General features: G+C 38.8%; 5 protein-coding genes and 1 non-coding gene across 8 annotated transcripts; all 6 read left to right on the forward strand.

The window, feature by feature from the left end:
• The first annotated feature begins 408 nt into the window (after window positions 1–408).
• Window positions 409–3,915, forward strand: LOC133715552 (caffeic acid 3-O-methyltransferase-like). Its single transcript, XM_062142087.1, has 4 exons — window positions 409–870; window positions 2,471–2,781; window positions 2,949–3,013; window positions 3,433–3,915. The coding sequence occupies exons 1-4, from the start codon at window positions 431–433 to the stop codon at window positions 3,727–3,729; spliced, it is 1,113 nt and encodes a 370-aa protein (XP_061998071.1). The 5' UTR covers window positions 409–430; the 3' UTR covers window positions 3,730–3,915.
• A 2,889-nt stretch (window positions 3,916–6,804) lies between these two features.
• Window positions 6,805–10,742, forward strand: LOC133715081 (uncharacterized). Its single transcript, XM_062141399.1, has 10 exons — window positions 6,805–7,109; window positions 7,211–7,286; window positions 7,369–7,466; window positions 7,649–7,750; window positions 7,893–7,979; window positions 8,194–8,310; window positions 8,707–8,810; window positions 9,491–9,630; window positions 9,731–9,867; window positions 10,003–10,742. The coding sequence occupies exons 1-10, from the start codon at window positions 6,900–6,902 to the stop codon at window positions 10,183–10,185; spliced, it is 1,254 nt and encodes a 417-aa protein (XP_061997383.1). The 5' UTR covers window positions 6,805–6,899; the 3' UTR covers window positions 10,186–10,742.
• Window positions 10,743–11,151: 409 nt separating this feature from the next.
• Window positions 11,152–14,143, forward strand: LOC133715087 (serine/arginine-rich SC35-like splicing factor SCL30). Of its 2 annotated transcripts, none has more exons than XM_062141434.1 (8): window positions 11,152–11,309; window positions 11,516–11,668; window positions 11,754–11,831; window positions 12,736–12,900; window positions 13,002–13,045; window positions 13,273–13,339; window positions 13,432–13,656; window positions 13,823–14,143. In XM_062141434.1, exons 2-8 carry the CDS (start codon window positions 11,523–11,525, stop codon window positions 13,944–13,946), a joined length of 849 nt encoding a protein of 282 aa, XP_061997418.1. In that variant the 5' UTR covers window positions 11,152–11,309; window positions 11,516–11,522; the 3' UTR covers window positions 13,947–14,143. The 2 variants fall into 2 exon arrangements, with proteins under 2 accessions (XP_061997418.1, XP_061997419.1); XM_062141435.1 differs by having other exon boundaries at window positions 13,432–13,647.
• Window positions 14,144–14,863: 720 nt separating this feature from the next.
• On the forward strand, window positions 14,864–16,865 carry LOC133715088 (16 kDa phloem protein 1). Its single transcript, XM_062141436.1, has 5 exons — window positions 14,864–15,050; window positions 15,498–15,563; window positions 16,117–16,255; window positions 16,426–16,561; window positions 16,656–16,865. Exons 1-5 carry the CDS (start codon window positions 14,984–14,986, stop codon window positions 16,716–16,718), a joined length of 471 nt encoding a protein of 156 aa, XP_061997420.1. The 5' UTR covers window positions 14,864–14,983; the 3' UTR covers window positions 16,719–16,865.
• Window positions 16,866–18,783: 1,918 nt separating this feature from the next.
• On the forward strand, window positions 18,784–18,856 carry TRNAK-UUU (transfer RNA lysine (anticodon UUU)). The gene has a single exon. It is a non-coding gene; the product is annotated as a tRNA-Lys (tRNA).
• A 227-nt stretch (window positions 18,857–19,083) lies between these two features.
• On the forward strand, window positions 19,084–21,729 carry LOC133714707 (uncharacterized). Of its 2 annotated transcripts, XM_062140917.1 has the most exons (9): window positions 19,084–19,373; window positions 19,481–19,597; window positions 19,671–19,974; window positions 20,069–20,489; window positions 20,583–20,682; window positions 20,774–20,833; window positions 20,928–21,011; window positions 21,094–21,201; window positions 21,315–21,729. In XM_062140917.1, exons 1-9 carry the CDS (start codon window positions 19,305–19,307, stop codon window positions 21,621–21,623), a joined length of 1,572 nt encoding a protein of 523 aa, XP_061996901.1. In that variant the 5' UTR covers window positions 19,084–19,304; the 3' UTR covers window positions 21,624–21,729. The 2 variants fall into 2 exon arrangements, with proteins under 2 accessions (XP_061996901.1, XP_061996902.1); XM_062140918.1 differs by lacking the exon at window positions 21,315–21,729 and having other exon boundaries at window positions 21,091–21,201.
• Window positions 21,730–21,803: the final 74 nt, after the last annotated feature.

Consider the following 21,803-nt stretch of genomic DNA (forward strand, 5'->3'; position numbering starts at 1 on the left):
ACAATGAAAAATAAAAATAAAATAATATTCACAAGGCACCAAGCCTCAGCAATGCTCGGCTTAGCTCACACTAAGTCTAATCAAAGCCACTAATTTGTAGCCCAAATGAGTTATGCACAATGGAAGGTAGAATTTTGTTCGAGAGTTTGAATTGGGAATTAACTAAATAAAAGTAAACAACTAATTATCAAGCAAGAAATTAAATTCGCCGCCTTTCTAGGATTGTAGAGAAATGATTTTCTTTATTAGGTAGGTAAGTGGCCTAATAAAGAAAATCATTCACCACCTACCTGTTGTATTGTAGAGAAATGATTTTCTTTATTAGGCAAGTAGGTGGTGGTGGTGGAGGGCCCAATATCATCAATTCATCATACAAGACATATTTCATACATGTTCCCTATATATAAAACGGGTTTCCTTTGAGTTCAGAATGAGCATAGACAGTTCTATGCCTGTAATGGCGTCCACAAACGAAAAAGAAGAAAACTTCTGCTATGCGATGCAGCTGGTGACTTCTACTGTGCTGCCCATGTCCATGAAATTAGCAGTTGAGCTTGCAGTTTTCGACATCATAGCCAAAGCTGGTGGGGGTGCTGGTCTCTCCTCATCCCAGATTGCAGCTCAGATAGGCACCGAGAACCCCGAGGCGCCCATGATGTTGGATCGGATCCTCAGGCTACTGGCAAGCCACTCTGTGCTCAAGTGTACTGTAGTTAATGCTAATGATGATGATCATGGTGATAGAACTAATTTTCAGAGGGTTTATAGTCTTGCTCCTGTGTCCAAGTACTTTGTGAAGAGTGATGAAGATGGTGTTTCTCTAGGCGCTCTGATGGCTTTGAATCAAGACAAGGTCCTCTTGGACAGCTGGTTTGTTTATGGCTAACCAACTTTAATAATATTCTGTAGTTCTCTTTTCCTTGTTTCTTTTTAAAGAATTTCGAGTTTAATTAGTATAAACTATAGATGAAATATGGATATTATTAATGCTCGTTTTCTTAAATAATAGTATAGATTAACTCGCACGAGAACAATGTAGTATAACTTAACTTAATAGGTTTCGAGTCCTGCAGCGGCGCCTTTTTAATTGTCCGTTGTGTTTAGCAACGTCGATGTTAGCTGTCTTGCGGGAGGAGTGAGTCTCGTCTGGGTCAAGTGGATTTACAGAGTTGCGAGGAGATCTCTTTCTCGGGGCTCGTTGTTTCTAGTTCGAGTGGTGTCGGCCGCAGGTGGTGAGGTAGAGGGTATGTGTGATCGTCGGGTGCTGGTTGCAGTAGGCTCCGGGCTCTGTGGAGGCTGCGGCGCCAAGGCAAGCGGATTTGGTGGTGTTGCGGCTTAATGGAGGCACAGTGGTTTGGTGTGATAAGCAATCTTCTCTACCGGTCGTGGTGCAGAAGGGAGGCAGCGGAACTACTCCTTGATTCCGACCTCGATGGGGTGTTGGAAAGGCCGGCCGTCTGAAAGCTTGGTGGCTGTGGCGGCGATGGATCAGCAGGAGGTGCAGGGTTTTCATCCTTCTGCTAGCTCGGGTTTTGCCTGGGCCTGGGACTTGGCTTTTGGGCTTGGTCTAAGATTTTGGGCCTTTAGGTTTTTAGCCTAGTTGTTCTAGTTAGATTGCTTGTCTATGCTAGTAGAAACTTCTCTAGAAGTATCTAGCTTTAGCGTACCATAATAGCGTGTTCGGCGTCTAAAGTCTGATAGAATAAATTGTCCCCGGGGCGAGTAGAATTTATTAGCATAGATTCCTCTGAGCTATCAATGTTTGAATAGAGTAGTATATACATCAATGGAGTGAGTGGAGGAATCATTAATATCTCCATTTCAGTACACAAGTACGTACCAGAAATAATTGATCTAGAGCTGGTAAGAATCAAGCCCTGATGTAGAACGAATGGCAGTCCGAATTGACGAACAACTTGATCGTGGAAAATGAGGAAAACCCGGTTTGCTGCAACTTTGGCATTCGGTGTCCGAATCGTGATTGCTATAGCTTTCCGGAAAGGGAACGATGCCAGGAACAAAACTCGTCGCTTTGCCACGACGTGTGGGCTTTTTCGGGCTTTCATGGTCGTTTAGGGCCTCACAACTGCAATTTACTGTTTTTCAGAATTTTCGGTTTCCTAGTTTGTTTTATTTTTACCCGTGGACTTTAGGGTTTCATTGTTAGTTGCCCTAGGGTTTCTTTTCTCATATATAAGCAACCTTAAACGGCTGCAAAACCTATCTTTTATCATATTATCAATCAAAATTGAGAGTTTTCTCATTTATCTCTGGTGGACTCCAGAATTCTTGTTTTAGGTTTATTGCTTGTAAACCTAGGGTTATTTTCGACTGCGTCAAGCCCAATAATTGAAAAAAGGCCATCATTATTTCCACAAGCCAAGGAAACAAAAATATTAAGATCTTTAAACTTTCGCATTTGATTTCAGTTCCTAACTCTAACTCTAATTTGGTACACATTGAAATATAGGTTCCAGTTGAAAGGTGCTGTTGTTGAAGGAGGAATCCCATTTAACAGGGCCAATGGCACACATGCCTTTGAGTATCCAGGTTTGGACGCCAGGTATAACCAATTGTTCAACACAGCAATGTTCGACCACACCACTATTGTTACCAAGAAAATTCTTGATATCTACAAGGGTTTTGAGCACCTTAAGCAACTTGTTGATGTTGGGGGTGGCCTTGGAGTGACTCTTAGCCTAATCACTTCTAGATATCCTGATATTAAGGGCATCAACTTTGACTTGCCTCATGTCATCAAAGATGCCCCTTCTTACACCGGTATATATGACTAAGTATTGTACTGTAATGTATACATTATTGGTCTTTCTTTTAACGTCTTAATTTCTTCAGGTTGGTTTAGTGGTTATAGATATAGTATGTTTGAAACTGCCCGTTCACATTCATCACTTTCTTTTGTTTAATTTGGGGGTTAAATTGCTTTGTAGGAGTGGACCATGTTGGAGGAGACATGTTCGCAAGTGTTCCAAGTGGGGATGCCATTTTTATTAAGGTTATTTTTCAATTTCTCAACCATTATGTTTTTGTTTTGTGAACTTGTGAAGCTTATCCATTTAGAGCAACTCCAACAGATTCCCCATATTTTGATTTTTTTCTACTTTAGGGAAAAATAAGCCTCTTTTGCTCCAACAGATTCCCTATAACTATCCCTATTTTAGGGAAAGTGAGGAAAGAGAAAATCAAATTCCCTATATTTACAGCAAACTCTAAAATTTTAAGGAAGAATATGGAGATTTTAGAGATTGTTGTAAAATAGAGAATCTGTTGGACTTGGAGAAGAAAAAGAGGCTAGAGATTTGACTTTTGCTTCCCTATAATACAGAAATTATAGGGAAGCTGTTGGAGTTGCTCTTAGAATTCGTTTTGTAAAGAATGGGCAATTTGATGTTGCCATGTTTTGCTAAATTGTAGTGGATACTTCATAACTGGAGTGATGAGCGCTGCTTGAAGCTCCTGAAAAATTGTTACAGTGCTATACCAGACAATGGAAAAGTAATTGTTGTGGAAGAACTTCTTCCAGTTGTGCCAGAGACCAGCACTGCTGTGAAGAGCACCTCGCAAATGGATGTGCTTATGATGACACATTGCCCGAGAGGGAAAGAGCGAAGTGAACAAGAATTCCTAGCCTTGGCAATTGCTGCTGGGTTTCGCGGCATCAGATATGAATGTTTTGTCTGTAATTTTTGGGTTATGGAGTTCTTTAAGTAGATAGGCAAGCTTAGAAGTTCTGATGAATAACAAAGATACTCAAGCCTCATCTAAGATTCCGCTTTTTAGCTCCGTCCTGTTATGGCTCATCCAAGTCTTTTCTTTTTATGTATCGAACACATACAAGTGAAACAACATGGTGTACGAATATGAATAAACTTATGAATTGATCGGTCTTGTTGGTCATGATTGCTGATTACAAAGTTGATTTGGTAACAAAACGCAAGAGTATATAGTCTGCGAAGTGCTAACTTAACTGCAAGTTAGCTATGTCTTAAGAGGTGTTATATAAGTTATATAATGAAGTAGTGGGGCATTTTATCACGGATGAATCCATGATTCTAAATAAGTTTAGTATTGAATTATTGATGAGTGTCTAACAAGGTAATTTTTTTTTTTTTTTTTTTTTTTTTTTGCAATGAGTGATAGCAGAGGAACAACATCTCTAACACTCCAATTTATTAAGCCAAAAAAAATACGAATGACAATGGAGTGGGACCTAACCAAAACCTCCAGAATAATTAAACAAGTAAAACAAACAAGTCAACGAAATCTAAACTGTGGAATACTCAAAATATCACTCTCATAGAACGACAAGAGAAATGGAGGAGGCATATCCCACCATACTTGCTCCGATAAAGATGTTCTATGATTAGCTAGAGCATCTGCTACCTTATTCGGTTCTCCAAATATGTGTGAAGATTTGTGAGATCCTATATAAGCAATTTAACCAACGACTCGAAGTTGCGAAGGCACAAGAGAAGGAGAGCGAATATAATCCAATACAGTAGAGGAATCTACCTCTAGCCATATGTGTTTCCAATCGTGAAGCCAAACAATCTCAATAGCTGTAATGAATGCCATTACTTATGCCGCAATAGAACTAGGAATATCTAGGTTAGAAGCAAAAGCACCAATAAACTGACCTTTATAATCACAAAAGACAGCTCTGAATCCTCCAATACCCTCTTCATGTTTCCAAGCGCCGTCAGAATTAATCTTGATCCACCCAATAATGGGGGGATGCCAATTAACCTCAACCACTCTAGGAGTACGTCGTGGTCTACAACAAGCACCAAAACTTTTCAAGATACGTAGATCTTGAATTGTATTATGCATATGACATGTTGCCAGTCGACTAGCTGCTTGGATATGCCCTGAGATTAGGCGACAAACTCCAAGAACTAGAAATGCCCTGCTCTCAAATCGGATTCGATTTCTAGCATGCCAAATATACCACAAAACAGTAGTGAAGCATATTAACCAAAGTTCTTGAAGTTGCATGGGGACTCCTCTCCATATCCATACCCAAATTAAATACTTCATGAATTGTAGTAGGAGCTATGCCAATTTCAAAAATAGAGATGAAGTGATTCCATATTGAAGCAGCAAAAGAACAATGAAGAAAAATATGGTTTAGAGTTTCAGTATAGTGACCACAAAAGCCACAACGAGATGCCAAAGTCACTCCTCGTCGTTATAAAAACTCATATGAAATTACTCTATCCCGCAAAACCTTCCAAGCGTGCAAAGACATTCGAGGCAAAATAAATTTAGACCATAAATGCTTACCCCATAGCACCATAGGAGAACGTAATTGGCGTGAATCAATCTCTGATAGCTTATTAATTGATTGCAATTACTTGCGCCTCAGTATTAGAACAAAGATGTTAAAATCTAAAATTTCATAACTCAATACAAAAAATATCTACCGTAATCATACTGCTACAATTGATTACTTCAAAGATGCCCGTGATATTTCAGTTTATGAGACTAGCATTAGGCAATATTACCAAGGGTCGGCGTAAAACTATGTAAAGAGTGATGGAGCATATTTACTGCATTCTTGCAAACCCTAATGTCTTTTTAAGCGTGGGTGTGTCGTTATTTCACTTTTACACTATCAAAATCCGACGACGACGAGCCTTTAACCGGTGATATCTATCGCCTTGTGAGGATCGCCGTCATCGATATTGTTTGAACCCAAAATGAGCATTTTTGGCCTGACAAGGCGTGTCTTGGAGAAATTGAGCCAATGTCAGTGGCTCAAGCTATATATTGTCGACAAGTTCAAAATATATTATTTAGAGGCTAAATAAAGCCTACCTGCAGAATTATGGAAGATTATGCAAGCTGCAAGAAAAGGCACGCCCATGCGAATATTCATACTCCATTCAATTAAGGACTATGGCATAAATGTGGGGAAGCATTCAACTACATTTCATGGTGGCCAACATTGGAAAACCTACCATAATTCCATTAAACCTACCATAATTCCATCAAACCTACCATGATTCCATTAGTGCTCCATAATTCCATTAAACCTACCATGATTCCATAAGTGCTTAACCCATCATGATTTGTTTAAGGCCAACCACTATGGCCTGGTAGCCTATATATAGAGGCTACGACGAAGTAACAGAACACACACAATTCATCAACTAGTCTCTACGACTACTCAAGTCTCTCCAGAGAACCCCTCTCCTTCTCTTACTTGTGACCACACTCCAGTCCCAGAATCCTCAGAAACCCATTGTCAGTGCCACCAAACCCTCTGTCAACGTGCTTCGGTCCTAGTCTCCTCGGGAGCCGACTGTAGTACCGCGACCACAACGGTTACGGAACCAGCCAAGCAAGGGTAACGCCCTCGCAAACCAGCCAAGCTAAAGTCTCGTTTTAGCAAGTTCTCCCCACTTCCCAGTGATTTTCGCTCTGCTCGATCTACGACGTCGAGTATCGATTGTGTGATTTTGAAGAAGCTTAGCAAAAGTCCTCACCACGAGGCACAAAGAATCTCACGACGAGGTTGGTGCTCTTCTCGTCCACAATCGCTAAAAAAAAGTCAGGTCAAGGGACACCCCCGACGACCGCACCCGAACAGTGCTGGCACACCCACGCAGAAAAGAGACTGTTGACCAGCTGCAACAAAACTGGAGCCAAACAGATATATGCTGGGCCTTTGTTTTTTTAGCTTGTTATATGGGTTACCCGATATCTTCGCCACTTCGCACAGTAGGGGCTTTAGCCTACTTGGGCCTATAGCCCATTGCAGCCCAACACCACAAAACCACAAACTGAGGTTTTAGCACTATCGTCTTGCTAGTTGCTCCTCCTTCTACTTCATCATCTTCGCTTCTTCACTTGGCCAGAGCCAAAAACCACTCCCCATAATGATGACAGCCACATCAACGGCGCTAATCCAGCGCGTGTGCTCCGTCCCCCTCGCGCGTGCCGTCCGTACTCGCGCCTTAGCCACCAACACCACCACCACGAGCCTCTCCACCACTCCCACTCCCACTCGCTCCTCGCCGGCCGACTCGCGCGTCCTGCTCGGCTTGTCCGAACCGGAACTCCAGCAGCTCGCCCTCGACTTCAGTCAGGTAAAGAAGTCTTCAATGCCTCTATTTTACTTGCTCAAAATCGAAACCATTTCTTCAAATTCCATGTGCTTATCTCTCTGTGTTTTACAATGTGTGTGTAGCAAGGCTACAGAGGCAAGCAGCTTCATCATCTCATTTACAAAAGAAAGATTAAAGACATTCAGGATTTCAGTCAAGGTCAGCAATTTTTAATTTTTTTTATTTTTTTTATTTTTTTTTGTTGGTGGATTATGGTATATTAGTGTTGTTTATGTTGCAGTGCCTCTGGCATTCAGGAATGAGCTTGAGGAAGCTGGATGGAAGGTTGGGAGGTCACCTATTTACAATACTGTTACTGCTGCTGATGGCACTGTTAAGGTAATTTAGATTTCTTGCTCATACATATATTTGTTTTTTTTTTTTTTTTTTTTTTTTCCGGAGGAATTTAGGCGCTTAACTGATGTTGAATTGAGAATATGTCACTTTCTTTATATAACTTTGATGCTCAGAATTCAGCAAAGTGATGATTGTTAGCTTCTGTTGGTTAATTAATCTTGCAGTTATTGATAAAGTTGGAGGATAACCGATTGATTGAAACTGTTGGCATACCGGTTCAAGATGAGAAGGGTTTGATGCGCCTTACAGCATGTGTCTCATCACAGGTGATTTTCCAGGATAGGATTCAGTCATTAATATTTTCTCCGCATTAAATTTATATTTTAATGTTACCCTTGGAAGTCCACTGTACGGTGCACCATAGTATTTTTATGCTTGGCTTACTTGAATGGTTGAAATGGTGAACAGGTGGGATGCCCTCTGCGTTGCTCTTTTTGCGCAACAGGAAAAGGAGGCTTTTCAAGGAACCTTAAGAGGCATGAAATTGTTGAGCAGGTATCAGTTGTCTTTTCCATTCTTCATCTTGAAAATCCATATTGAGTGGGAGCTGTTTGTCTGTTCCCTTGTTTACCTAATATGTGAACTTGCATGAGTTGAAATTTTCTTAAAAGACATCTTTACAAGTACAGTTGTTGCTGTTTTATCCGATCACATAAACTGCTTGACTTTGTTTAGCATAAATGTGATTGTAATACATTTATATTCACAGGTTTTGGCTATTGAGGAGATATTCCAGCATAGGGTGACTAATGTAGTGTTCATGGGAATGGGTGAACCAATGATGAACCTCAAGTCTGTACTTGAAGCACACCAGTGCTTGAATAAGGTGCATTCCAACTACTTTGGGCAATAAAAGACTAGCTGCTTCTCTATATATGTGTCATAGATTCATAGAAGTAAACACAGCACTTCATAGCATTAAGCTCTAACCAATCCCCATATGTTTGCCGAGCAACAGATTGGGACAATGGTTCAATTTGGATGAATTAGATATGAATAGAAGCTTTCGGGAAATAAATTTTGTATTGTGCTTTATTTCAATTCCAAAAGTTCTCAAATAACCTTCCAATAAGCTTATCTGATTGTAACCCTAAGTCATATGAAACTAATTTATGCCGGAGGGCTCTTTAGTATGATTGACCTATAATGTTTATCGTGTTCTAACGATGTTAGTATGGCAGTCTAAGTGAAAACTCATGTATGGTTTGTTTTGATTGTTAAGGATGTGCAAATTGGGCAAAGAATGATGACAATTTCTACTGTGGGGGTTCCAAATACAATTAAAAGGCTGGCATCTCACAAGCTTCAGTCAACATTGGCTGTCAGGTATATTAATTTCAATAAGAAAGATGGAAAAGTAGTTATTGAACTGCTCGTATGTTAGTTATTGAAGTCAGCTCAACATTAAATACTTATGGCCACAATCACTATAGGTGTTTTATACCCATTTCCTTTGTTTGATTCTATCTTGATGCTGCAATAATAAAGCTTTCATGTCAGGAGTGAGAAGCATGTAAGCATTGCCTTCTTTTGCCAACTTTATAAAGACATTATGCAATCCTGAATCTCTAGTTTCAGACCGGTACCAGTACCACAACCTTACCTCATATGATGGAATTTGGCAACCCCAAAACCATTAGATACATTCGTTAATCAATTATTAATATGAGGGATTTTCTTGTGCATCAGTCATGTTGTCCTTCTGACATGAATTAATTAGCTTGCAAAGTAGATCTCAGTTTATTAAATCATAAGAAAATGGATATCCCTTCTATTCTTTGGAAATATATAAAAGGAGAATGTTATGAGTGATGAGCACTGGCCATCAAGTATCAGCTCTCCTTAGTCTGCTTCCTCCTTTCTGCAATCCCTATGGATTTTCTTTTGGTTTATCATTTAATTTTTGTCAAATGTAAAGTAGAGAAGAAGTTTCATACTTTTCACTTCAGTTTGAGCAAGTCTGTATAATTTTCCCTGATACAGTTCTCATCTTCTTGTTGCATCAGCCTGCATGCTCCTAACCAGAAACTTAGGGAAACAATTGTACCAAGTGCGAAAGCATATCCTCTAAGTGCACTTATGAAGGATTGCAGTGAATATTTCAATGAAACAAATAGACGTGTTTCCTTTGAGTATGCCCTTTTAGGTACTGAAAGTTATTATATTTTTGTTTGTTCCCTTTCACATCCATTGTATGCTTTAACACCTGAATTGATGTTATGTCATCTCTGATATTTTTCGAGCAGCTGGAGTCAATGATGCAGTAGAGCACGCACGTGAACTTGCAGAGCTACTTCATCAGTGGGGACGAGGTTATCATGTGAACTTGATACCTTTTAATCCAATAGAAGGTTCTGAGTATAAGCGTCCATCCAAGAGAGCTGTACGTACTTATTTGTGTTGTTCCACTTTCCCTTTGATTTTAAATCTAAGGCACCGCTTTACTTGCTGTTTATTTATTTATGCTTTTGTTTACCTCTTTAGTTGCTGTTTTTCATTTGGAAAATTCATTTAACAGGTCCAGGCATTTGCTGCTGCTCTGGAGTCCGGTAAAATAACTGTTAGTACACGTCAAACAAGGGGCCTTGATGCAGATGCAGCTTGTGGCCAGCTAAGAAACAAGTTCCAGAAGAGTCCTTTGGTCTCCGAGTCTGACAACTTACAACCTGAACCTGAAGCAGATGTTGCAGTTGCATGTTAGTGGCACAGTTCTTCTGGGGTCCTTGCTCCCCTACACACAGTTGTACACCACAAGTTTCAGCAGTAAGAAGCTCAACGGAAGTGGTGTTTAAAGTTGAAGATGACTAGCACCATCTAGGAGTGATATTTGCAGTATATATGATATTGTGTTGGCTGCAGAAAGTAAATGATCGAGTTTTGGGAGAGTGCTGATTATCGATGGCTTGGAAGACACAAGAGAAACTTCTCATCATGAGTTTACTAGTAAAGATGGAAAACAATTAGACTAGTTCTTAGAATGGGTCATCCTTTGTTGTTAACTACACTGTAATCTAGTTTTGAGACTTTTAGAGGCATTTGTAAACTACTTATTTGTCTAGAACTCTAGATTAACATAGGTGTGAGATGAAACTTTCATTAGTTGAGTGATTCCCTACAAACTGCTTAAAATTAAGAAGGGTTTTCGAGGGTTTTGTCTGAAAATGACAATAATTTTTCCCGAGAAGCAAATTTTTTTTTTCTTTTAACATATAATGTATTTATTTTTATTCCCGCTAAAGTATGAATTGTTTTGCCTAATATGATTAGTTTCTGCTGTTTTGCCAGGAGTCTTGTAGCTTAAAAGTTAAAAACTTAAAACTAGTACTTTAGCGGTATGGAACATGTTTCAAATGTCTCTGTTTTTCCAACATTTCATTTAGATCAGCTAGGTGGGAACTGTGTTCGTAATTTTTCATTGTAGTTTTTTCTTTTCTTATAGCAAAAAAAAACATGTTTCAAATGTCTTAGAAACAAAAATCGACCTAAAATAGGTTTTTAATTTGAACCTAATTATTGTACATGTAAATATTCAAAATCTTGTAACAAAAAAAAAAATCAAAATCTCTATCTTGTAAAAAATTCTCTTTTATAAATAAATAATAATAAAGAAAAATAGAAGTTACACTGAAAAAATCCAGTAAAACAACCGGGCCCACCCGAAAGAAGACTTGACTTGAACCGACCTGGTACAAAGCTTCTTTAAAATCCAGGGTTCCATATTCCATCGGTGTCGTTTCCCCCAGTCTTTCACAAATTCAGATCTGAGAGTTAAAAGCTTTCCGGAGCTCTCGTCCCTCTTTGGGGTTCGCAATCCGCAGAATCAAGGTAAATCTAATCCACCTACACCACATCTTCGTTTCTCTTCACTCTTCAATATACCAGTCGATTTTGAATCCTGAAACCCTAATCTCAAAGCAGGCTTTGTTTGTTTGGTTTCTGATAATCACAGCTTTGATTTTCTATTTTTGCGATCTTTTTTTTTTTTTCACGATTCGATCTTTGATAGATTTTTTTTGTTGTTGTTGTAACAGTGTGAATATGAGGAGGTACAGCCCAGAGTACTACAGTCCTCCGAGGAGAGGCTACGGCGGCGGCGGTGGTGGCCGGGGAAGAAGCCCGCCGAGGAAGCGCAGGGAGCAGAATAACGGAAGCCTTTTGGTCCGGAACATTCCTCTGGATTGCAGGTCCTCAATTTTTTGAATCGAGTTTCGGTTTTCGGCTTTTTGTGTTTGTTTAGGATATTTGGTCTGAATTTGTGTGATTTTGCAGGCCGGAAGAGCTGAGGGTTCCCTTCGAGAGATTTGGGCTTGTTCGGGATGTCTACATCCCCAAGGATTACTACACTGGGTGAGCTTTACTTTTGCTAGTGGTGATTTTGCTTGAGAATTAGTCGAAACTTGCTGTAATGGACTAATGGATAAGTTTGACAGCTTAATAATATCTGTAATCCTCAGGCTGTGTTTTAAAAAGGTGCATGTCTCTTTTGTTTATTGTGCTTATAGTTAGTTCATGTGAATGAATAGATCAATAAGAATATCATGTGGATATCTAGTTGTTTCAGATCCCATGCTACCCACTTTGTTGGCATCATTCGTTAGAGTATGTGAGTAGGGCTTAAAATACATGTGTTTGGATTCGTGAACTATTTTTGGAGGTTTTATTTTTCATTTTCATAGTGAATTTTTGAACTGGTTTGTCAGGGGGTGTGTTGGTTTGAACTTTGAAGTTAAAACAAGACCAAGCCCCACTTTTGATGAAGGCCTACTGTTTATCATTGCCTAACATAGTGGTATTCCGATCGTGTTAAGAGTAATGTTTGAAGAGAATTTATATAATTACACCAATGTATAGAAGTTGGGTGAAGACATCGTTGATTTCAAGTGCTTCTTATAATGTCACAAGAATGTGAAGAATTTGGGGCAACGTTGATTTCAAGTGCTTATAAAGAATGTGAAGAATTTCCAAGTTACTTGCATGTTTTGAAGTTGCCTTTCATACTTGACTATGAACCGAAGGTTAGCCACTAAGCTTCGATTTTTACCTGCTTTACGTGAATTCAGCATCCACTTAGGTGGAAGTGCTCCAGAGGTGATGTGTTAGATTTGTAAAGGGAGTTAGAATGAGTAAATCTGTGGTGGTAATGTACTAAGATAATTTTTTTAAGTCATTGTCCTTCTAGGATTTTTCAGTCGGTTTCATTCACACTTAATGTTTCAGATCTTGTCATAATTTTTTCTGATCTTTGGTGTAGGCAACCTCGGGGATTTGCATTCGTGCAATTTGTGGATTCTTATGAAGCTGCAGAGGCTCAGTATCATATGAATGGGAAAATTTTTGCTGGGAGGGAGATATCTGTGGTTCTTGCTGCAGAGACGAGGAAAAGACCAGAGGAGATGCGCCAAAGAACTAGGGTCAGGTAGGTTCTGCTACTCACCCTCTCTCTATCTCTCAAAAACAAAACTTATTGACGTGACTTTGTATGTTTGAAATAACAATTGTCTATTTTTATCTCTGCAGAGGGCCATCATCAGGCTATGGGGACAGAAGATCATCTCATTATGGTATACCCTGTTTTTCCCATTATGCTATATCAATTCTGATATTACAGTGTGACCCTCAATGTGGATTATTGACCGTGTAATATGTAAAGTGATACCTGTGGGATATTCATATTTCTCATCTACAGCTGAAGTGAATGATGAGATGTATTTTGTTATATCACTTATATGTAATATGTGAAGTGATACCTATTACACTAATCTTTATTCTATAACTGATATTGCCACAGGACGTTCTCGTTCTCGTTCACGCTCTCCACACTATCCATCAGGTTCGAGAAGTCGGTACCGCTCAAGGTATGTTTTGAAGGTTTTACATGTTGCCATAATCTTTTATCTAATGGCTAGCAAAGCAAGTGAACACATTGACAAATTAACTTCTTTCCCAGGTCCTATTCTCCTGCTCCAAGACGACGAGGTGATTCTGTTTCGCCAGTTAGAAGGCGTGGTGACCACCCAAGGTCACCCCGTGATCATCCACGTTCACCACTTGACCACCCAAGGTCATCAAGGGATTCTCCCCTTGAGAGAGGCGGTGATCATGATCGAAGGCCATATTCTCCAGGTTATGACAATGGTGCTGGGCAAGCTGAAAATGGAGAAGGGTATGACAAGTAAGTTGAAGGCTCTATATGTTTCTTGTACTTTTCTAGCTATAATGATGAAGTGGTTGATTCATGAGCATTTAGCTGAATTTAATGTGATAAACTGTACAATTAGCCTTGTTTGCTTGTGTCTGATATGTAAGGGTGTCATGCTGATCCTTCCAATATGTTGTAGGAAATCGAGGTACGATGAGGAGATTGAACCACGAGGCAATTGGAGATCTCCTGATAAAGCATCAAGATCACCATCTGGTTCTAGATCCAGATCTGCTGAGTTATCACCTAGGCGCAGCAGATAAGGACAAGCCAATCTGAAGGCATGTTTGGAAGATTTTTTAATCTTCATGGTGTAATATTAGTAATTTAAGCTGGAGTTGCGTTTTGTCTCAAACGTTAGACCGCTGTTTGCTTGCGTTTGGACCAATGAACAATTAGACCCTTGTTTGCTTGCTTTTGGACCAATGAAAGTACACTATGGTAGTATGGTTTCATTTCATCTGCCTCGAAGAAAAGAAGAAAGCCCTACATTTTTAAATTACCTTCATACAAGTATAAAATATATTGGACATCCAAGTAGGATATCCTTGGTTTACAAAATGCACAGTTCTTAAACACACGCTCATGTGACGTGTATTTTGTGAGGTACCATGTCTATGCTCTTCAGATCTCCATTTTCACTCAGTTTATAAGTCAGCATCGAATTGCCCTTTTTTGGCTTAAAAGTTTTGGAAGACGATCGGCAAATTGCATATCTACTTTTGCTGTTCCTCTCAAGCTGGCCTGAAATCCCTTTGCATATCATGGACAAAGGTATCGCTCGGGTTTTTTTTTTTTTTTTTGCTTCCGTAGGTACAGGAATCTGGATCTTTATGACGATGACCCCTATGACAACGTTACCCCAACTTCGTCTTTGCACGTCGAACTAAATAATAATATACTCTAAACTGGTTTGTAGTGTTAGAAGTTTTTGTTAAAGTCAACTGTTCCATTACATGTGAACTGAGTCTAACCAATGACCAGTCCTCCGTTTACTTCTATGGTGGCTTTATGCATAGATATTTTGTTCTCTTCCCCATAAAACGTGTTCCCAATTGCCACGGTTAACTTAAGAAGACTAAGACCTGATACAGGCTGAGGTGGCTGACTGTGTGGTGTTGTTCATTTCTGAATTTGACCGCCCGTCATTTTTTTTTGGTAAAACCACCCGTCATTTGATCAAGTGGCCATCTTCGTTATAAACCAAGCTACCCTATTATCCTAAGGTCATTACCCCTTAATAGAACCATTATAATCTTTTTGAAATTGAAATTCTCAGAGAGACACAGAGAAAGAGAAGATGGCAGTTGGGTTGATGGAAGTGCTGCTTGTGAATGCAAGAGGACTTGGAGACACAGATTTCATTGGTTTGTATATTTTATCCTTCTTTCCTTTGGTTCTTAAGAGTTCATATGTGTTTGTCTTTGTGGTTTTGTAATTATAGTTCATTGATAATGGTTTGAGCAAGTTTGAGCTTGAAAGGATCCATGATCCTCCAAAGTTCAAACTGGTTGATGGGTTTCTTCAAGTTTTGATGCTTTCTTTGTTTTCTGCTTCAAACTTAGTCAACTATGTTCCTCTCCATGTTCATATAATCTTCATCTTTGCCATTACTTTGCTTTTAATTTTCTTTGTTTTGATTTGAAGAAAGCCAGCATTTTTACATGATTAGACTTATTTACAGGTCCTTGTTTAGCCAAAGGGGTGGTTTTGTTGTCCCATTTAGAGATTTACATCTGTTTTTGAGTCTGGTTCGGACATAAATTAATTCTAGTTTTTTTTTTTTTTACCCATATAATGTATGATTTGATTAGGTCGTATGGATCCTTATGTTGCGGTGAAATACAAAAGCCAAGAGCGCAGGACCAGCGTGGCCAGGGGTGAGTTTTAAACTTGGTTGTATTGATTACTTGAAGAAAATGCTTCGATTAAAATGTCCATTTTGAGCTTTGACAAAGCAGAAGAATGAAATAAGAACAGTCGATTGGTATATTATAAGCACATTTAGTAGGATCATTAACCATTACCAAACATCAATTGATATCTTTTGTAATGTGTGGAACTATGGTAGACTTTTCCTAGCAATAGTTGTGAATAAGTTGGCATTGGATGGTGACCCTTCTATGCTATGCATTCTTCTATTGACAGCAGCTTAAGCAAGTGGGCATAGTTTGTTAATACGATGCTTCCTTCCTTTAAATTTGTACTAAAACGGTGTGTCGAAGTTAATTGCCTTGTAGAAGTTGAAGTACTTAAAGTCATGGCCAAGAAAAGGCCTTCATACAATAGGAAATAATCAAATGAGAGCATATTAGAGTCCTAGTTATAATATAAAAATCAGTCACATTATTACTAATTCTTTATTATCTGCTGTCTTAGTTTATCTGGTAAACTACACAGGATTACATGTACTAAGTCGAAATGCCTGTGCAGGACAAGGCGGCAATCCGGTGTGGAATGAGAGATTAATATTCAGGGTAGAGTATCCAGGGTCCGGCGAGCAGTATAAGCTCACCCTTAAAATAATGGATAAGGACACCTTCACTGCTGATGACACCATAGGCGAAGCAACGTAAGTAGTTCCATATAAATATATAATGTGAGGAAAATGAACAATGTTCTGTCCTGTCAGATAATCTATGCCTCATTTCTTAACTAATGTTCATCTGGCATAGATGTAATGATATGTATTCCTTACTTGCCCAAGTCCTGACTCATAATTGGCCTTTAATTAATGTGCAGGATCTATGTTAAGGAGTTATTGGAACTGGGTGTGGAGAATGGATCAGCTGAATTACATCCTAAGAAATATAGTGTGGTTGCTGCAGATAAAAGTTTCCGTGGAGAAATTCAAGTTGGTGTAACTTTCACCAAGAAGGTATTCAATTTTTCTCTTTTTTACTTCCATTTTGACTTGATACCAAACTTGTAGTCTTGTTTGATTGATGTATGGTTGTTGCTGCATTTTATAGGCAGAACAGGAATATGGAGGACAAGAATTTGGTGGATGGAAGCATAGTGAATCATATTCATAGGGAAAGAAACACTAGGCCGATGTTTTGTTGTAGTTACTTTTGTGGACCTGCTGGGCATTGAACCTCCATGTAGTTCATCTTTTCTATCTTAATTGTTTACCTTTTAACATTTGAAATTCAGATGGCGAAACGAAATGATGTGATCGATTCCCTCCCTCCCTCCTTTAAAACCTGAATTATGTGATCAACTAGTGTAAATAAAATGATGTTCCATATTAAATTTTCATAAGGTAACTCAAGCCCCTCATGATTAATTCTCGTACCCATGCAATGCACGTGCCATTGATAAGGGAAGAAAAAGAAAAACGTGGAAGTTACTTTGTCACTAATTTCTTCAGATTTTCATATTTTATCTTCTTCTTTTTTTACCATGATAACTATTTTTAATGATTTTTTGGTAAAGTTTTTTGCTTGACTTTATAGTATAGTATCGACAGATAAATAGATAGACAGATTTCAGCCAGTTAGAAAAAAAAAACCTTTTTGACTTCACTTCAGTTTTATATTACAAGGCAATCTCATTATCGGATTGTCTATTTCTTAAACCCTAGTATAGCATTTGTTCCTAAAAATGTCTATATGTCATTCATGCAAAGCTTAATCTTATAAGAAATTGTGTGATTATCCGACTTATATATTTATTTGTAATGGAATGAAAGGCTTCATGCATTGTGTTTGGGTGGAGAGACACATGTTTTGAACACTTACTTCTAACTTTGGCAGGCGTGTAACCATTTATATTCATACTCTCAAATATTTATCTATATTCATTGGGGTAAATTTCTTCTATGATACCTGAAGTATGGCTAAATAAACAACTTGACAGTCCTGATCACATGGTCAGCAACTGACCATGGATTTTCTGGTCACTGACCGTTCGATTGAGATCGGACGGTTGACAGCTCTCATCTTAAATCTCATTACTTAGCTGTCAACCGTCCGATTGAGATCGGACGGTCAGTGACCAAAAAATCCATGGTCAGCAACTGACCATGTGATCAGGATCGAACAACTTGATACTTGGTCTATAAAAAATGATCATTTGGTACCTCATGTACTACTCTGTTTGACCTTTTAGTACTTCTATCATTTTCATCGTTAAATTTGATTATGTGACTTGCAATTGTTACTACTTTAAGCAAGGACGTAGCTATTTAGGATCGAGCCCTTGACCTTAGCTTTTCTTAAAGCTATTGCCATTCCATGTTCATCAGCCAACTAGCTGAAAGATGGTAGCTAGAGATTCAATATGTATAGCCATCATTGAATCATTGTATTTTCTTCATTCCTGTATGCTGCTTTTTCATTTCATTTCCAAGTGGTTTTCAGTGTGACCAGCAAACATCGTTGCCCTATTCGAATTAATAATGTTAATTCTGCCATATTTTATATCGGGTTCCTCATTTTGTGCTTATATATATCGGCAGCTGTCTTTCTGTATAGAAATCAGGGCCGGCTCTCAACAGGTGCAAACAACTGCAACAACTGAATAGTCTAAGACAATAAACCCACTTTTACTTTACTAGGTCTAGTGCCTTTGTTCCTTCTTGGACCCTGTATTTGGCTTATATAAAAGAGTTTGACCTTTGAAGTGATGCAATACACAGAAGCTATACAAGAGAAATTACAAATAATAAAATTTGAGGTCGCTGTGAACGACAAAGAAAATGAGCATATATATACTTGATGATAGATCGATCAGGTTAAAATTAAGAAGGCAAGAAGAACAGTGAATTTCTTGGTCTACCTTGAGGGCTATTCCAGCCGGCTTCTAATTTTGATAATTTGTAAGAAAAGCTCAAGGGTTATTCCATTTGCAAGGAAAGCTTGTTCCATCACTTTCTGAAACTTTGAAGAGGCCGGTGACAATAATTAGTTAATAATATTATGCAATGACTAATGATTTTCTTCAATCATGTGAAAATTTTCAAGTAGAAAATAAATGGAATGAACAAAGTATAAGATGAAGTCTAAAATTGAGTAACTAAAGTTATATTTCTCATAAGTGCGTTTTTGATGGCAAAAGCTAGATAGTTTAAGTTGCTGATGGTATTTCTTCGCATCTGCCGTCTTAGCTCAGCCGGTAGAGCGCACGGCTTTTAACCGTGTGGTCGTGGGTTCGATTCCCACAGACGGCGAAGCTTTTTGTTTTTTTGCAGTCTTGTCATGGGGTTCACGTCCTCACCACTCTTACTGTTGAAATTAAATTCAATGCCATAAGGAATAAGCAAGTTGGACCAAAAAGAGAGAGCTAGCTTCATGGGATGGTCATGTACTACACACCTATAGCAATAATAACACACCAACTTATATTTCAAAAAATAGAAAAAAAATAACACACCAACTTCCCAATCTCTCACGCACATTCTCGTTCATGCATTTCAGTTTTCCCAATCTGTTCATTATTTCCCTCTTCTCCTATGTCATCCCCCTCTTGTTTTCTTACCTACTTTTACCTTAATGGCACCCACGACATGGCACCTCAATAATCTCTCTTTGCTTCACGCCTCAATAACTTCCATTACTTCTTCTGCTCCCGGAACTCAATGTTCTCGGAATCTCAGCTGGTTTTTGTCTGTGTAAAGAATGAAACTCGAAGACTTTCTAATGCAACGAAGCGAGGACAAGCAGAAGAGACTTGTTCTTGAGGAAGAGGTGACAAAACCCTACATGAGATTTGGTAGCATACTATATTAATAATTTTGTTACTTAAAAGTAGTTGACAGTATATAACCAAGTACATGTGTTTTGTTCTTCTACAGGTTCTGAAACTGCAAGAAGAGTTGGATGGGGAGCAAACACTTAATAGGGTTCTTCACTGCGCACTTCATGGACCTGCTCTATCACATCCATGTCTTCTCTCATTGCTTCCACCTCAGGTAAATATATCATTATATGTAGGGCTACTTTAAGTGGAACTGAATTTTAAGAAGAGGGTTTTACACTGTGCAGGTTCAGGAACTATTTTCAGAGCTGGAAATGGTGGAAGGCGAGATCAGTGGGCTTGAAAGAAAAGTCGAAGAGCTGAAACTGATGTTGTACAAAGAGAGAGCTCAAACAAGAGAGTGGGAAATGCATAGGAGGCAGTGGGAACAGAATCAGTCATTCTTCAGAGCTGGAAATCAGTCACTGATTGAGGGATCGAGATCGCAGAACTACGAAGCATTGAGAAAAGAAAAAAGGAGAGTAAGGGATAGAAGAGCCTCTGTTGGTTCTGCTTCTGATATGCAAAGGTGGAATTTCACAAAAACTGATGGTAAACTGCTTGTTAATATATAAGTGAGCAATGAGGTTGCACTTTCGGCATTAAACTCATAATGTTTGTTTTGTTTCTTTTGTTTTTTTGGCAGGAGAGATTGCTGAAATGTCAAGGAGACTAAGCAGAAGAAGCAGAATTCAAAGCGTTGTGGAAAATGAAAGTGGCATTCTGAAACCAAATGAACTCTCGGAACAGTTGCTCAAGTGCCTCATAGGCATATTTCTTGAACTAAAACAGACCTCATTGGACAAAGAGGGGTCATCATCTGTTGTGCCAAAGCTTACTCTCTCTTGCATGAACTCAAAAGGGTTCATACCGAAAACCTCATTCAACTGCAAATCATCAGCGCTCTTCAGCTACAACACATCACATGTTGACCCTTATTGCATTTTGCCAGATATAGATGGTGCTGTCCGGGACGTTGGCCCATATAAGAACTTCATCCAAATCACAAGAAGCTCATTAGACATCAGACGCTTATCGGATTGTTCAAATGGAATTGAAAAATTGAGGTGACTTGCAGGTCCCGTCAGCAATGATATATGATTTTTAATTTGTGACATATTCCAAACTATTATTTCAATGAAGTCTTCTATTCTGTTCAGGAAATTGATGCGTCAATTGTGTGATGTGGACTTGACTTGCTTGACATACAAGCAGAAGCTAGCATTTTGGATCAATATCTACAATGCCTGCATCATGCATGTACTGTAAGACATCTTAAGTAACAAAACAAGAAAGACAGAAAGATCAAGTGAGATATCTGATGTGAGCTTCTGTTCTTATCGATTTTCAGGCATTTCTCGATCATGGGTTGCCTTCCACACAAGAAAAGCTACTTGCACTTATGAACAAGGTACACCAGTGCCTGATTGATTCTCAATTCTAAAGTATTCATCACATAAATCACTCTAGAAATTCAACTGATAAACAGTGCCATTTTCAACTAGGCTGCACTGAATGTTGGCGGCATAGTGCTCAATGCTCTAGCTATCGAGCATTTCATACTCCGACATCCATCAGAAACAAAACATGTAAGTGAAACCATATGCACCCAAATAATACTTGTTGAACCTTCCTCTATTTTATCTGATCAATTTACATCTCAATTAGTAGGGACCTGCTTATGAGAAAGAAATGCTACTAAGACATGCCTATGGTTTAGGATACCCTGAACCAAATGTGACCTTTGCACTTTGCAGAGGAAGTTGGTCCTCACCAGCAGTAAGTGTATCATTGCTCTCCTAGTTCATTTCAGAAAGGCATTTTCTCCATCTATTCCGTATTGGATTTCTCCAACCTCCATAATTTAAACGTACACCTGATCTGATGTGCAGTTAAGGATCTATACCTCAGAGGAGATTGTAAATGAGTTAGAGAGAGCCAAAGTAGAGTACTTGGAAGCTTCGGTGGGAGTTACTAGCAAGAAGAGAATTGTGGTGCCAAAGCTTCTACAATGGCATATGCGCGATTTTGCAGATGATATGGACTCGCTGCTAGAATGGATTTACAGCCAATTGCCACGATCTGGGTCGCTGAAAAGATTGATAATGGAGTGCTTGAATGGTGAAACAAAGTCACCGATAAACAAAATGGTAGAAGTCCAAACTCATGAATCTGAGTTCCGCTATTTACTGCCATTGTGAGCAAATGACGAGAATCAAAATGCAACTGTCCGGTAAAACACTGCTCAACATGTAAAGGATTTCGATATGTGTAGTTAATTATTCATTGTACCACAAGTTCAACATTATAGAGCATTTTACTACGTAAACATTTGTGTTCCATCGAGTTAAAGCATTTCTGAACGAGCTCCAGCTCTACTC

This window comes from Rosa rugosa, chromosome 6, assembly GCF_958449725.1.
Source record: "Rosa rugosa chromosome 6, drRosRugo1.1, whole genome shotgun sequence".
Lineage (NCBI taxonomy): Eukaryota > Viridiplantae > Streptophyta > Magnoliopsida > Rosales > Rosaceae > Rosa > Rosa rugosa.

Bases quoted from the DNA above. Each gene is read 5' to 3' on its own strand.
- LOC133714707 (XM_062140917.1), top strand. From the start codon at position 19,305: ATGAAACTCGAAGACTTTCTAATGCAACGAAGCGAGGACAAGCAGAAG. The intron at 20,683-20,773 runs GTACTGTAAGAC...ATCGATTTTCAG, and splicing joins ACAATGCCTGCATCATGCAT to GCATTTCTCGATCATGGGTT. The intron at 21,202-21,314 runs GTAAGTGTATCA...TCTGATGTGCAG, and splicing joins GAAGTTGGTCCTCACCAGCA to TTAAGGATCTATACCTCAGA.
- LOC133715087 (XM_062141434.1), top strand. From the start codon at position 11,523: ATGAGGAGGTACAGCCCAGAGTACTACAGTCCTCCGAGGAGAGGCTAC. The intron at 12,901-13,001 runs GTAGGTTCTGCT...TTATCTCTGCAG, and splicing joins CGCCAAAGAACTAGGGTCAG to AGGGCCATCATCAGGCTATG. The intron at 13,046-13,272 runs GTATACCCTGTT...ATATTGCCACAG, and splicing joins CAGAAGATCATCTCATTATG to GACGTTCTCGTTCTCGTTCA.
- LOC133715552 (XM_062142087.1), top strand. From the start codon at position 431: ATGAGCATAGACAGTTCTATGCCTGTAATGGCGTCCACAAACGAAAAA. The intron at 871-2,470 runs GTTTGTTTATGG...ATTGAAATATAG, and splicing joins AAGGTCCTCTTGGACAGCTG to GTTCCAGTTGAAAGGTGCTG. The intron at 2,782-2,948 runs GTATATATGACT...ATTGCTTTGTAG, and splicing joins AGATGCCCCTTCTTACACCG to GAGTGGACCATGTTGGAGGA.
- LOC133715081 (XM_062141399.1), top strand. From the start codon at position 6,900: ATGATGACAGCCACATCAACGGCGCTAATCCAGCGCGTGTGCTCCGTC. The intron at 7,110-7,210 runs GTAAAGAAGTCT...ATGTGTGTGTAG, and splicing joins TCGCCCTCGACTTCAGTCAG to CAAGGCTACAGAGGCAAGCA. The intron at 9,868-10,002 runs GTACGTACTTAT...TTCATTTAACAG, and splicing joins AGCGTCCATCCAAGAGAGCT to GTCCAGGCATTTGCTGCTGC.
- LOC133715088 (XM_062141436.1), top strand. From the start codon at position 14,984: ATGGCAGTTGGGTTGATGGAAGTGCTGCTTGTGAATGCAAGAGGACTT. The intron at 15,051-15,497 runs GTTTGTATATTT...TGATTTGATTAG, and splicing joins TGGAGACACAGATTTCATTG to GTCGTATGGATCCTTATGTT. The intron at 15,564-16,116 runs GTGAGTTTTAAA...ATGCCTGTGCAG, and splicing joins CAGGACCAGCGTGGCCAGGG to GACAAGGCGGCAATCCGGTG.